Source organism: Polypterus senegalus, chromosome 6 (genome assembly GCF_016835505.1).
Source record: "Polypterus senegalus isolate Bchr_013 chromosome 6, ASM1683550v1, whole genome shotgun sequence".
NCBI classification, from domain to species: Eukaryota; Metazoa; Chordata; class Cladistia; order Polypteriformes; family Polypteridae; genus Polypterus; species Polypterus senegalus.
The window spans coordinates 94,614,848-94,630,117 of NC_053159.1; the positions used below are offsets into that span (position 1 = coordinate 94,614,848).

At 37.6% G+C, this 15,270-nt stretch overlaps 1 protein-coding gene across 1 annotated transcript in view; it reads right to left on the reverse strand.

Moving 5' to 3' along the window:
- The window catches only part of itgae.2 (integrin, alpha E, tandem duplicate 2), a 119,578-nt gene that overhangs the window by 24,719 nt on the left and 79,589 nt on the right, over positions 1 to 15,270 (reverse strand). Inside the window, exons 19-22 of the mRNA XM_039756549.1 lie at positions 12,119 to 12,270; positions 11,162 to 11,281; positions 5,309 to 5,382; positions 3,880 to 4,021 (exon numbers count right to left, since the gene is read on the reverse strand). Of these exons, the coding sequence (XP_039612483.1) occupies positions 3,880 to 4,021; positions 5,309 to 5,382; positions 11,162 to 11,281; positions 12,119 to 12,270 (488 nt within the window). The remainder of the gene's footprint in view (positions 1 to 3,879; positions 4,022 to 5,308; positions 5,383 to 11,161; positions 11,282 to 12,118; positions 12,271 to 15,270) is intronic.

Below are 15,270 nucleotides of genomic sequence, written 5' to 3' on the forward strand. Positions count from 1 at the left end.
GGTCTTGCCTAGTCGTTTGTACTTGTTTTTCTTTTCTTGCCAATGACACCTTTCATTCTTGGCTAACGGCTGACTCCACATCCACATTAAACTGACATATGCTGCTAGTGGATTGCATCTCCCCATGTCTAGATTAGTCTTTTATGTAAACAAACAAACAAAATGCTCAAACGACACTTGGAAAGAAAAAGTAAAAATCTGGCGTGTGGCAGAGTTGACTTCACAATGCTAAGACAAGCACTTGTACTGATTTGGATGCATGCTTTGAGAAAATGTTGAGGTTTGAACATTTTTAGTGGTAAATGTGATTTGCTGTGAAAGTTTAGAAAACAGAGGAAGTCAAACAAAATCATACAGTTACATATGTTCAGGTCGAAGCACTGAATATTTCTGATTGCACAAGAAAAAATTCCAAAGAGTTTCTGCAAAAATGTATTTCATATGGTCCAATGTGGTTCTTAAAAATAGAATCCATTCTACCGATCAGTAGATGCTTGTCTGCTTGCCCAAATGGGCTTCTTTAAACAGTTGCTGGAACCATAAATATTGTGTCCTCACTATAACTAACCAATAGACTATTTCAAATGGGAGCCCAGTGACGTTTTGCTCATACTGTACAAGATGTGTATGTAAGTGTCACAGCAGTTGGTTGTAGAGCATACAAGCAGGCACTGTAGACATTTAACAGAAGAACAGGTCACTTCTCCATTACTGACTTATAAAAACGTTTAAACTCCTGGGGCCTCATGTATAACGCCGTGCGTAGAACTCGCACTATAACATGGCGTAAGCACAAAAGCCGAAATGTGCTTACGCACAGAAAAATCCAGATGCAGGAATCTGTGCGTACTCCAACTTCCACGTTCTTCCGCTACATAAATCCCGATCAGCGTGAAAACTAACGCTCGAGCACGCACATTATGTAACGCCCCAAATCCTCCCAGAATTACGCCTATTTGAATATGCAAATCAATATAAATCGCCCTTAAGCGCAGCCTTCTGTGAAAAGACAATGGGAAAAGCACGGGGAAAATTTAAGAATTTCAGCGAATACCAAGTGGAGGCAAAGGAAAAACATACTATTTGTTCAAATAAACCGTAGTATAATCAACAAAAGGATGTTGATCGAGTGACATAGCGTGTTGGAGAAACTTGAAAGCTCACATTCACAAAATCGCACAGTGCCGGAAATAAAAAAGAAGTCACATATCAAAGTCGCTGTGAAAAGAAGAGTTGTAAGCCCACTGTCTGAGTGTCATATGAAAGCTTATTAGGGTACAGAGAAAAAAGGCACACAGTGGGGAAAAAGCACGAAATGTCAACTTCAATCTCGACATTTCCACTTTAATCACGTAGTTTATTTTGTCATTTAGTAGAACATTATAAACTTAATCTTAAAATCATTTAATCAACCAGTTTCTCAAATCACATCGTAATTAAAGTATAGCACGTTAAATGCTTTGTTTTGTATTTGATCTTCTACTCGTATGTGATCTATGTGTGTGAATCACTACTTGCTTCTTAAACTGGCTCTCTTCCTCCAACTGGACACAGAGTCCATTACATTTGTGATATTACAGTTCTCTGAATAACTAAAATACTGAGATGTATACGTGATGTAATTTTCATGATGATAGGAGCTGAAGCACATTATTAAACATGTGTTTCATGAGCCTCGTGCTCATGACAAGCATTTATCTTTTGTCGAAATTTGTCGCTGCGTTTTTAGCTGTGTTATTTTCTCTTTCTGTTTTATATTCAATATATATTGGCGTGGCCGCCCCAAGAGTCCTTGCTTTTCTTTCCACAAGTAACCGATCGCCATACAATCAGCTCTGTAATAGACGTTAAGCCATCTGTAAGCTTAGCGCCGATTCTTCAAAACGTTTAAAGAACATTGAAATATCTTCGTAGTACATGTTTAATTATTCTATCCTTCACGACACTCCCAGTGAAGAATATAGATTATTTAAATGAAGTTAAAGTTTTATGTGTATAATTTAACAAACATATTTTGCTGCATTTCACCTTAAAAATGATATTGTCATCATATGTAAATACGCGCTTTATAAAGTGGCCCAGGTTGTGCGATATTATAACTGTAGTGCAAGTTTACAGTGAGGTAATTGTACTTATAAGTACAAACCGTTCTACAAGGAGCAATTGATTGAGTGCGTTTAAAGTTCTTGGGATTAAACTGTTTCTGAACCGCGAGGTCTGTACAGGAAGGGCTTTAAAACATTTTGCAGTGGCTGAGACAGCGTGTCCTTAAAGCTGTATACCGATAATTCTCTTTCCGATCAGCTGCTGCTGTGATTCACACTCAGATACAGTGATATCAATACTCCGAGTCGTGCAGTGAGAGTAATATGGAAAAAGATGATCCGCTGTGACAACTCCTAATGGGAGGAACTGAAAGAAGAAGAAGAAGAAGAAGAAGAAGAAGTGAGAGTAACAACGCTAAAGCAGTTATGGTATTTGGAATACTATGGCTATTCCCTGGACCATTATATTGTTACAAGTTAATTACAATCAGATGCGTTAATCCAATAAACAATATGCGGTTAGTTTCTGTGTATTTATAAAGCCGCGTCAAGAAAATAATAAGTACCCACACAGGAACAGTAGCATTGCTTTGACGCTGGGTGCCGCCAGTTTGCAAAACCGAGCGGAGAACTTGCGTACGACAAGCTATGAGGTACCGTGGAAAAGTGCGTGGCTTTACGCCAAGTGTAGGTTTTATACATCGCGATTTGAACGTGGAAAAGTTCTTACGCAACATTTCTGTGCGTACGCACCGTTTATACATGAGCCCCCTGGTTATTGCATACATTTTCTGATCCTCAAGAAATTATATTTTAGTTTCAAATGGTTATCATGCCAGTTTTTCAGAAGGAAGAACAATTCTGAAATGAAAGGCGTATGTCTGTATAAAAAAATCTAATGTGGCCAGTGCATGCCATGAGTACAGTACATGTTACAAAAACATACGCAAGACGCAATACCACTGATGGTTTAGTTTCCCATTTTTTGTGTTTTAAAAGCAAATCTGTTTTAAAAAATAAATTATTTTTATGTAACTAACAAAAGAAATATTTTACTTTAAGTTTTTTGTAATCTAATTTGAACAATCAATTAATGAATGAGTAAGGATGGGAATTTTGTATTCTCCTTTTATTTAATTTAAGATGTTCCAAATTAATGGAGAAGGAGTATAATTCCACAGCCTTTGTAAAGGGGCTAACAATCACAGCTTATAAACTGACGATGTGAAGTGCAAACCCCAAAGTGGAAATAGACATACAGAAAATTTAATAAACTTATAAAACTTATTTAATTTTTATTGTCATTTTAGTTTTGCTGCTGTGACAAATGCTTTTGAAAATTCTGAATTTTAAAAGTTCAAAGATTGAACTTTGCACTGAACTCAAAATTCACAAATTTTTTTCTTTCAAAATTCTACATGCATATGCCAAATGTTGTGTACTTCTGAGCAGTGATTTAGATGTTGTTAGTATCAGTTATAAAAACTTTTAATTTTGAAAACTTGAAATTTAGTTCACCGAAAACCTATTAAGCCTTAAAAACCTGTGAGTGTATTGCCCACAAAGTGTTGTAAAAATCGGTGATTGTTCATTCTTGAGTTACAATGCCCAGAAAATCTCTACCACAGATAAACTGGCACACATCTTTCAAAAATGATGAAAATGTGTTTTCCTGTTGGAAACCTCCAAGTCCACTTTGTCCATATGCTTCCTCCATGTTTGAAGCACACATGAAATGAACCGAAAAGTGGAGTGGAATTCTTCATAAAGTATAAATGTGTACTGCAGTCACAAAAGGGCACAAAACTTATAATCATCTTAATATCAAAATTACCTGGGATTCAGACAGGCTCTTAAAAGTTAGGATGTTAGGATATGATAGGTTCATTGTTGTCATGTAAGAATTTTCTCCTCTATTGATCAAACTGAAGTTTACAGTTAGCTCTTTCATTTCTCCAATTGTAATTTCAATATTTCTGTTAAAAAAGCAGATTAGTTTGTGAATAAAATAAATAAAAATAACAAAGTTTAGGATTGGTAACACAAAGCAAAACATTCTTTGCATGTAAAAAGCTTTTTACAGTGATGTTTGCAGATGTTTTGCAAATATAATGATTGAAGACACTTGATGATGATGATTCTGCATTAATTTTTTTAAAATTTTGATGTTTCTAGTTGTAGACACATTTATATTTATCTGTACATTTCTATGTTGTGGTGGCATACAAAAACATGGAAGTAAAGATGCCAACACAAGCCAAATCAACCAGAAATCTATGCCACAGTATTTCAATGGGGTGACTCGGTGGTGCAGTGGTTAACACTACTGCCTCTAAGATTCACAGTTTAAATGCTGTATTGGATTGCTGTTTGTGTAAAGTTTGCATGTTTCTAATTGTGTCTGCTTGGGTTTTCTGCCCTGACCCATAAAGATGTGTGGCTTAATTTAAATGGCTATTGTACACCAGTCCAATTTTGATTTCCTCCCTTAATCCTGTGTTGCTGTGAAAGACTTGGGCCATCCTGAACCTGAATTACATTAAGTGGGTTTAAGAATACATTTATTATGCATATGTACCTATAAATATTAATAATATAACTATGGTAAGGCAATAATGAGATCTGCACTCTTGCTTTAATAAAAAGTTTTAAACATTCAAAATGAATTTGATCAACACTGTTTAAAGCATGTTACTCTGTTATTCAATACATTAATGTATAGAAAGCAAGCAGTGTACATATGCCAACTAACTGCATTAAACTTTATTAATATGTAGTGTTCCATTTATGTAACCAATGAACAGTTTGAATACAACTCAAATTAATTTCCTAAATTTTCTCCCTTGGTCACCATTCACTGCTGTTTGCAGGTGTGTTTATTTGTAATAATATTCCTTTTGAAAAATATTAGATAAATCTAGAGATATACTTAGCAGAAATCATATTAAGGACAATTAAAGGCACAACCATTTAACCAGTAATGTGCCATTGGCAGTGTTAGTTGTTCAGGCTTTAAATTATACAGCAAATTTCACAACAAGGCATACAAGGTACTTTATGAAGAAAACAAGAACACCAGTGTATGGTATAATAATTGTATTAAGAGGCACCACATTTTCCCTACTGCAGTTTAATGCTTCTTAACTTTCTAAATGTCTAAAAACTCCTGTTTTTAATAGTACATAATTCAACTGTTTAGGTTTTGGTATACATTAAACTATTTTGTTTGCAATGTTTTAAATACCAAAATTTAAGTTACTTACTTTGGCTGACCTGGTGTCAAGTCAATTTCAGGAGTACAAACGTGATCATCTCCACAGTCCTTTTTAAATGGAATCTATCAAGAAAACACTTGAATCTTTATTGTCATTGAAATACAAATTAAATACTTTTAAGTAAGAAATGAGAGTGACAAAAATTTGCAGTGATTCGTTGATTCACAAGTAAACTTCATAAAACGCTTAATTTCATCTTGCAAGTTACACCGGAATTTACAAAAGTCAAAGAATAATTAACTGGTACTATTCACTGCAATCTGGATGTGAATTGCAATCTGGTAACTAACTATCTGTGCAGAACTGGAATGTTCTCTCCATCTCCTCATGCCTGTGTTCAATGGATACTTTATTTTTTTCTCTACCTGCCAAACACTATATAATGTATAACACATTTGACACTAGCACACTATGTTATTAAACATCAAAATGAATACATTTAATGTAAATATTATTAATTAAGTAAAATTGTTGAAAGAAAAAAATGTACATTTATTTTTGATTAAAAAAATCACTATTAACAAGTAGTATTAGTGGCTGAGACTCTGTGACAACTGGCAACAGCTTCTGGTGATGAAGGACATGTAACTGCATTTTTGTTCTTTGATCTGAACAGAACACAGAAAGGGAGTTACACTTTTTAAAGAAGAGCTATATTTCTCATTCTTTATACTTATTTACATAACATGTGATATGTTAATGTACTGCTTTTATTTTAATGTTATTTTAAAGTTTTGCTCTCCAGGTTATGCCATGAGGAAAGAAAGCTTCCCAGACATTTTAAAGGCCAAAGCAAGATGAATATATTACAGTTGAAACTTCAAGAACTGAAAAACATCCTCAATGAATTTGAACAGAAAGAACTATATTGAAAGTGAAAGGAATGTTCTTCTTTTGACAGAGGAATCCTATTTTTATATTTCTTGCATACAGAGAAAATAATCTGAAAGTGTCCACATTTTGACTTTAGGTTTTCAATGGATTCAAGCATTTTTGGCATCTTGAACTGTCACAATTCTGACAGTTTCCTTGTGATGTCTATGCATTGTCTGTCTGCAGCAAAATTTGAATCTATCGACACAACAACTCAAAAATAAATCTCTTAGTCTGCATAAACCTTTGCAGCATTATTAATACTAGGAACTATAAACTAATAACTATTAATACAAGCAACTTTTACTATTAAGAACTAGAAGCTGATTCACAGATGAAGGCAGAAGTTTACATACACTTAGGGTGAGTTCTTTAAAACTCAGTTTATAAACCCCCCACAGATTTTATTCTAACAAACTATAAATTTGGTATAATGTTTAAGACATCAGCTTTGTGCAGGTAAAAAGTATTTTTTTTTGACACCTCAGATCTTGATACTAGACTACTATGACCTCATCATCACCAATACTTTCTACAAAAAGCAAATGTCACACCTGGTGATGTACAATAGCTGTGGGCGCTCCACTTAAATTGTGTATTGCATTGTGCGGTGGCATGACCTCAAGCTGGTGTTGGACTCAAAGGTAATTCCATTGGAGAGCATCACCCCATGGCACCGCCTCCTTGTGCTCAACCTAAGGATTAAACTTGATTGATCCACAAGAATCTGAAAGACTGGAGCTGAACACATCAAGTGATGAAAGTTAGCAGAAGCAAAAGACCAGTTCACTAACACACTTGGAACCCTCGAGATACAGCCCAACCAACTCACAGAAGGCCTTCGGTCAGAAATTGTTGATCGGATCCAAGAAGTAACTACCCAGACTACCCAGACACTGGGGAAAACAGGCCTGGTGATGGGGAGAAGAAGTATAAGTGTTGATCAAAGAGAAGAAAATGGTGCTCAAGAAATGGCACAAATCGCAGTCCAACGATGATCAACAATGATATAAGATGATCAAATCAGCAGCTAAATGGGCTGTGGCCAAGGCAAAGGCATGACAAGCCCAAAAGTTCCAACAAATTATTCTACCTTGCCAACGCGCATCACTGATTAATTCACGATATCAGACAAGTTAAGAATATTAAGGTGGAATTCCAGAAAATTTTATGGGACCCAACTGATATCTTACAGCACTGGAACACCCATTTCTCAAGGATCTCCAATGAAGGGTTCCTGCACCCGCCCATCCTGGAAGCTGACCCGATTGAAGGCCCAGTTTCCCAGATAACCACCAAGGAAGTTGAACAGGCAGTCAGGAAGACAAAGAACAGGAATGCCATGGGACCAGATGATATACTAGCAGAGGTCTGAAAGTTACTCATCAGTAGTGGTGCCAATCTGCTGGCAACACTCTTCAACCACAACATTGCCGAAAGCAAGACCCCCGAGTCTGGTCCACCAGCAGTACAATTCCAATATGGAAAGGCAAAGGTGACATCACAGAATTTTGAACTTGTGCTGGATAGACGATTATGGAACATTGTGGCAATCTCAACCAATCAGTGTGGATTCTTGATGGAAGGCATACATGCTCCCCTCTGGCTGCTGATGGAAAGACACCGGAAAAAGAATACGCAGTTCCACATGGCCTTCATAGACCTGGAGAAGATTTTCGACAAAGTACCCCATGACCTCATATGGCAAGCCCTCTGAATTCATGATGTACCAGAAACTTATGTCAAGTGGATACAACTGCTTTATGCAGAAGCCACCAGCATCTCTCTGCTCTTAACCAAGAATGTGGAAGTCTACCAGGGAGCGGCACTTTCACCCATGCTTTTCAACCTGTGCATGGGCATGACCACCATAGCTCTCCTGATGCCGCATCCGTGGATAGTCCTTTATGCAGAAGATTTTGTGCTTACAGAAGAACCCCGGCAGACCTAAGAAGATCTTACACAGCAATGGAAAACACGACTTGAAGTATATGGCATCTGATTGAATATCAAGAAAATGGAATATATGGAGTGTGGCACACACACCAACAGAACCATCCAAGTCGATGGGCAAGAGCTCAAGCAGGTCACTGAATTTAAATACCTAGGATCGTTCATTTGTACAGATGGTGACAGCCTCCCAGATGCCTAAGCTCAAGTCAATACAACGTGGCTGAAGTGGCTCCAGGTCACTGGTGTCCTCTGTGACCACAAGATCCCAAACTATCTCAAGGGGAAGATCTACAACACGGTCATCCTCCCAACAGCCAAGTATGGGGCTGAATGCTGGCCAGCCTCCACCAAGCATGAGCAAATATTGCACATCATGGACATGCGAATGCTACAATGGGCACCCAGCCTAACCAGATATGTTCAAGTCATGAACAAAGACGTCATGTGTGTGGCAACAATTGATGAGAAGCTGCGTAATGCACGGCACCAATGGCATGGCCATGTCATCCAAAGTGACAACAGCTCCGTGGCCAAGACAGCTCTACGCCTGAGCCCACAGGGCAAGTGACCACAAAGAAGACCAAAAAAATACTGGCTTGAATGAATCAGAGAGGATATGAGGCAAGTCAACATCACCCTTGACGATGACCTTGACCAGAGCAAGTGGCGATTGGCTTGTTCGATAGCTAACCCTGAACGAAAGTGGGACAACAGCTAGCAAGAAGATTCAGAAACCAAAATGGGTCCAGAAGGAATCAAACTGGGTAACACAGAATCAAAATAAAAGTTGCATGTGTGTCAGATGTGAAAGTTTTAGCTGCAAATTGTCAAATATTACAGTACGTTAATATGGAGTGAAGCAAGAAGACACAAGGTGGCCATCCTGCATTTTTCAAGGTTTCTTCCAAGCAGTAATTTCACAGCAGACAGTAGTTTCAACATGTGATTCCCAAGATCTTGTGGAAAAGTACAAGGAATCAGGCAAAGCTGAAGACTAGAAATGCAATGGTTGACCACAGAAACTGATAGCTACAAAAGAAAAATACATCAAACTGATGTCCATTCAAAATCAGAACAAGTTGCACACTGCTATTAGTTCTAAATCAACAGAAACAATTATAGGGTGGTCCAGATCTAATTATGCAATTTTCTTTACGCTATAACTTATTAAGTTTATTACATAGAAAATCACCCGAAAAATTCCAGACCATCGAGAAGTGTGCGAACTGACGACATGAAGAATCGTCTTTGCACCGAACTGGAATCGTCCCTGCATAAATCAAAGTCATCCAGACGATCTGGATCTGCATAATTAGATCTGGACCACCCTGTAGAACCCAAGTACATCTTTCCACAGTATGGAGAAGTCTTGTAAGAGGTGGTCTTCATGAGCCACTATTTATTTTATGAAAAACATTTCAAGTAGATATACTGCACAGTGCATAGACATGCAGTATGTGCCTGGTCACTGTCCAGAGTTTACATCTTCTCATTATATCTGTGTGTGTTTTCTTCAAGAAGCTCCCACATCCCAAAAGACATTCAGGTTAAGTGTAGGTTAGACTGGCACAATGTCTGGGGCAGTTTCCTGCCTTGAGCCTAATAATAATTACTCTTTACATTTATATAGCACTTTTTTTCTCTCTACTCAAAGTGCTTTTCATAATGAATGAAGAACCACTTCAGCCACCACTAAGCCATTTTTGTATGCTCATCACACATGAGCTATTAGGTGGTGAAATGGTGAGAAGGAGATCCATTAGAATGATTGGGGGACCAGAATAACTAGGCCATGGTGGGAAATTCAGCCTGGACCTCGGTTTTATGTCTCATCCGAAGGATGGAGCCATTTTTGCATGTGTCCAAATCACTGCACTGGGGCTTTGGGATCCACACTCAGATCACAGCATAAGCACCTCTGACTCGTCTCACCAAAACCTCTTTCAGCATCAACTCAAGCTTTTCCTAGACAATCTCACATCCAAGAACTGGCCAGGCCCAAACATGCTTAGCTTCAGGTAGATGACCTCTTCTGAAGTGCATGTTGTATGGCTGTTGGTATAGGCTCTAGATCTTAGCGCATCCTTGAATTGAATATAAATGACTTTGAGAATAAAACCTCTGATTCTTACTACAGTGTTTTTTTATAGTGATGTATTTTCAGTTTGATTCCTGTAGTGTTCATAATTATTGTCGTCATTTTCATTTCAGTTTTAATGGAAAGGGTTGGGTTAAAACATACTGAGCTGGGTCTCAACTTGGATTTCCAGCAACTACCACCAACACTTCTTGAGTAATGTCCAGATACTCCAAAAACAGTTGAGAGACACCAAGGGAGGTGTCCAGTTGATACCCTAATTATACTTACACTGGCTCCTCTTGGTCTACAGAAGCAGTGGTTCTAATCCAAGGTCCTCTTTATCGTTGAGCTCCTCACATCATCTTTGATAGTTTTTTGGTAGACATGATATGAAATTTTTACTATTTACAGACAATGAAGTTGGTGCTCTTAAAGGTACTACTGACTATGTAGTCCAACTAAGAGAGTCCAATGCTCCAGTGTGAAATGATGGAGATACCTGCTGGAGGCATGACGGGACTGAATGGTCTGCCTGATATGGATTAAAATCGTGATTCAATATTTGATTTTTGTGCTAGTCATGGATTGTCTTTACTATATACTAAATTTGAACAGAATAACAATAAGGTTGTTTCTTTGAAACCAACTTTCCAATTAATAAAAAAAAAGCATTCCAGTTCATAAATATCTAGGTGATAAACATAGCAAAAATACATTAAAAGCATAGTAAGGAAATGCTGTATGCATATATTTTTTTACTATTATGTGTAATACTTTTAAAAACCCTGATATATATCAATACATTTTCCCCTATTGAACTTACACTTTTACATAATCATAAAACAGTTTAAAACTATTTAGTATTACCTAGATTTTACTGTAACAAACTATGTTGAATAATTAACTAGCAATGGTGATTAAAAAGGTTAGTTTACCTTAAAAAAAACTTCCTGATCAGTAAATGAATCAAGGATGCCACGTGAAACATTCTCCTTGTCATGAAGAGAAAAATTAAACTTGATCATAACATCTGAGAAGCAGTCATCATGGCAGCTCTGAAGGAAAAATATATTTATTCTTTTATGAGCAGTAGAAAAAACTTTCATTAGTCAGCAAGTTCTTTAAACGTAAATGCACAGAATATGCATTCATTTTCAGATCAAAATATTTTCCATCAGACCTTTGTAATAGATGCAAATCTTTTGACAATCCTTGTCTTCTTTGTAAATGTAAAAACATATAAGTCTACTCGGATTGTTACCCCATTATGCTTAATGATTCAAAATTGTATTGAAACTAGCCGTTCCCTGCGGCTTCGCCCACGTAGAAGTGAAACATAACTGCGAGAAGGGCTCTGCCTGGCTCCCTATTCTTGACGTCACGCTTCCCTCTCCCCTTGGCCCGCAACCTTTGTCTCGGATTAGCACGAACATTTCGCTCCTGTGAACAATGATTCTTAGCGAGAGAAGAGAAGTCACAAAATCAACTGGAATGCTCATGCAAATTCTAGAAAAAAGCCCAATCTAAACCCGTTAAGTAGTTCTCTCGTTCGCTAGCTAAGTGGATGTAAGATACGCCCTGAAGTTGGCGCGTGAGTGAGGAGGGTCCTGCCCCTCTCCCCTCGGTCTGCTGCATCTCTCTCGGATTCATGCAAATAAATCGGTACTGCAAGCGAACTATGATACTTAGCGCGATGACAGAGGTCGCAAAATCAACCAGAATGTTCAAGCAAATTAACCTGATTTAAATCCGTTAAGTAGTTCTCTTGTGAAAAGCAGACAGACAGACAGACAGACAGACAGATAGATAGATAGATAGATAGATAGATAGATAGATAGATAGATAGATAGATAGATAAATGATGGATTTTATATAGAGAGAGATTTACTTACCACAAAGTGCAGAAACAACTCTTCTGTACACTCAGTATCTTTTGTAATTGTAAATGTTCGGGTTCGTGGTTTACCCTCTCTGATTATGACTCGCTTCTGCTCTTTTTCAGTGTCCAACTCCACAGTGTAATCAATGACAATGCTGTCCTCATCTGCACAAACAAACAAGTTAGAAAATGTACGTATGGTGTGATACTGAAGTGCTGTCGAGGACTGGGCTGCCACTGTAGCCCTCAATGGACTGCGTTCAATCAGGCCCGTCGCGACAAGGCAGGCAAACCAAGCAGTTGCTTGGGGCCCCGAGCTGGCCTGGGGCCCCAAGACAACGACTGGTTAAGAATAAAATGCAGCGACAAACTGTGTGAGCGCCCCATTGATAGTGAATGCAGTAAAGTGCAATGACACTGTTATCGGGATCCCCCTCAAGGGGGCTCCCCTCGCTGACAGCAGCCAGCCAACCACGCGATCTCTGCTGCCGGCAAAATACAAAACTTCCTCGGCAGTCAGGAAGCGGAATTATGCTTCAGGAAGCCAAAAAAGAAAGAAGAGAAAGGAAGAGGAGGATAAGAAAAAACAAGACAGTGGTAAGTGATAAATTACACACATAAAATAGCTCTACTTGTCTTGTACAAATGGTGCAATTTTGCAGCAGGTAGGCTAGCAGAAATATGTTTACAGTATGTATCATACATAAATGACATGACATTGCTATAGCTTTGTAATAGGTTTTGATGAAAGTGGCATAGCATGCTATACTAACTATTCCACGTCTGTGATAATCTATTTAGGAAAACAACACAATAAATTCTGTGCATCAAACATTAGCTTGGGATGTTTTTAAGCATTGGTAGTCGACTCACAGCACTACTAATAATTAGTAAACATTTAATTATAATTTCACTGTTTGTTAACAGTAAAAAGTTTATTTATATAGCACATTTCATACACACTAGCAATTCAAAGTGCTTTACATAGAAGAAATTAAAATAATAAAAAGAAATAAGAATAATTAAAACAGTTTAGAAAAATAAAATAAAATACAGTACAGTCGGACGAACAGCTGCACAGTGCTCATTCAGTAAATGCATAGCTAAAGACTAAAGATTAATTAACTGTCAATTTACCTTCTATTAATGATTGTTTATTTGTACAGTGGTGTTTTTTGCAAATGTTCAATTGTTGAAAATGTTCAAATTTTATGCACTTTATATGCAACAGCAGTATTTGCACTCTAAACATTTTTTTATTTATGCACAGTATATGCAACAGCAGTATTTGCACTGTAAACCTTTTTTATTTATATAAAGTGTGAGCAATTTAAACTGTATGGCTATGCTGTGGTTCCTTTGCGTGCGTGCGTGTGTGCGGGGGGCCTCCATGTCCATTTTGCTTGGGGCCCCCAAATTCCTTCAAACGGCCCTGCGTTCAATAGATACATTCTAGAACTTTCTAAATACATTCCAGGGTTGTGGAGGAACCCACCAGAACTGGGCCAAGGACTGAAAACAGATCTCTACAGGACTCTAGTGCAGGGGTCCTCAATCACGGTCCTGGAGAGCCGCAGTGGCTGCAGGTTTTTGCTCCAACCCAGTTGCTTAATAAAAAGCACTTATTGCTAAAGTAACACTTCTGCTTCACTTTAGTGATTTTGAGCCCTTATTGCTTAATTTTGTCTTTAAACAGCTATTTTAATTGCTCCTTATTATCTATAACATGCAAATGACAAGAGAGAGCAGCATTTCTCCATTTAGCTTATTTACATTTACACCTGTGTGTATTTATCTGCACTATTGGGTTTAATTAAATACTTGGAAGAAAAATGAAGAGAAAAAAGTGAAGGACTGAGAATTACTCGTCCATTTTAGCCTTCAAATCATTTGCATGATAGAAAGGGAAAGAAAATCTAGGATATGAGAATGACCTGACATAGCAGAGTTAATTTAATTTCATAGCTTGTTAGTGCTTTATTGGCAAGAATTGCTTTCTAATTAAGCAACCAGGTCAGAACAAAAACCTGCAGCCACTGCGGCTCTCCAGGACTGGGATTGAGGACCCCTGCTCTAGTGCATAACTGGGACCCCTCTCATTCACACACACACACACACACCATATTCACACACAGTAACAATTTGCAAATAAATAAACAAAACCCTTTTGTAATTTCTTCTTTTTTCAGCATGTGTGGCTGTAATAATTTTCATGAAAAGGCACTTGCAAAGCTATTCAGTTATGACAAATCTTAGGGAACAGCAGAATTGAAAGGCAAATTTTATTACAACCACTGGCCATTACGGATATCAGGTGAATGTGGCACTTTAATGGTAAATTATAGTGTCAATGAAATAGTGAATCATAATTTTGCAGATAATGCAGATCTGAGGTTTGCTTAGTGTAAAGTAACATTGAGTAGCTATTAATATACTCTGGACATAATGGCTTATTCAGCACAGGGTACTTCATTTATATCTAGATGACATTTTGTTTTCCTTGCTTTCATTTGTTACTTTGAAAGTTAGAAAGATCATTAAACTTATCTGATATGACTACATCAGGAGGAATGCAATTATTGTACACTAGTTCTTTTCTGTTCTATGCTCAAACAGCTGGAAAGACTTTTTAAAGCAGAACCAACTTGCTGATGCAAAGGCAGCCCATGACAGCAACTTCCTACCCTACTTCAGTTTGCTGGTGTTTCATGAATTTTTATTGGGGATCTGTTTGCCATCAGTAAAAGTTATTGGAGGTGAAAAACAGGAAAATATGCAACATATACAACAGGATGTAACCACTGTCAAGGCAGAATTTAAATATTTAACGAATTTGTAGTAGATGAAGTCACACAAATGTTTCTGTTTTAAAATAGATGAGTTTGCAGATTTGCCAATGCCTTTTTCAATAGTTTTAATATCTAAACTCAGTATTGTTTGTACCAGGGCTTGGGCCAACACTTTTCAATTTTTAGCATTTGCATACCCACAGTGTTTGGTGAAGGATTGAGTTGTGTGGGAAAAGCTGATCAAGAACATCGATCCCACATAAAAGGGGGAAAAGATAAAGAGGAAGAAGAAGTGTTTGGTGTACTCCACTGTACCATCTCTTGCCACTCATGTCCAAAATTACCTTCACCTCCCTGCTGTTCAATTGAAAGCCAT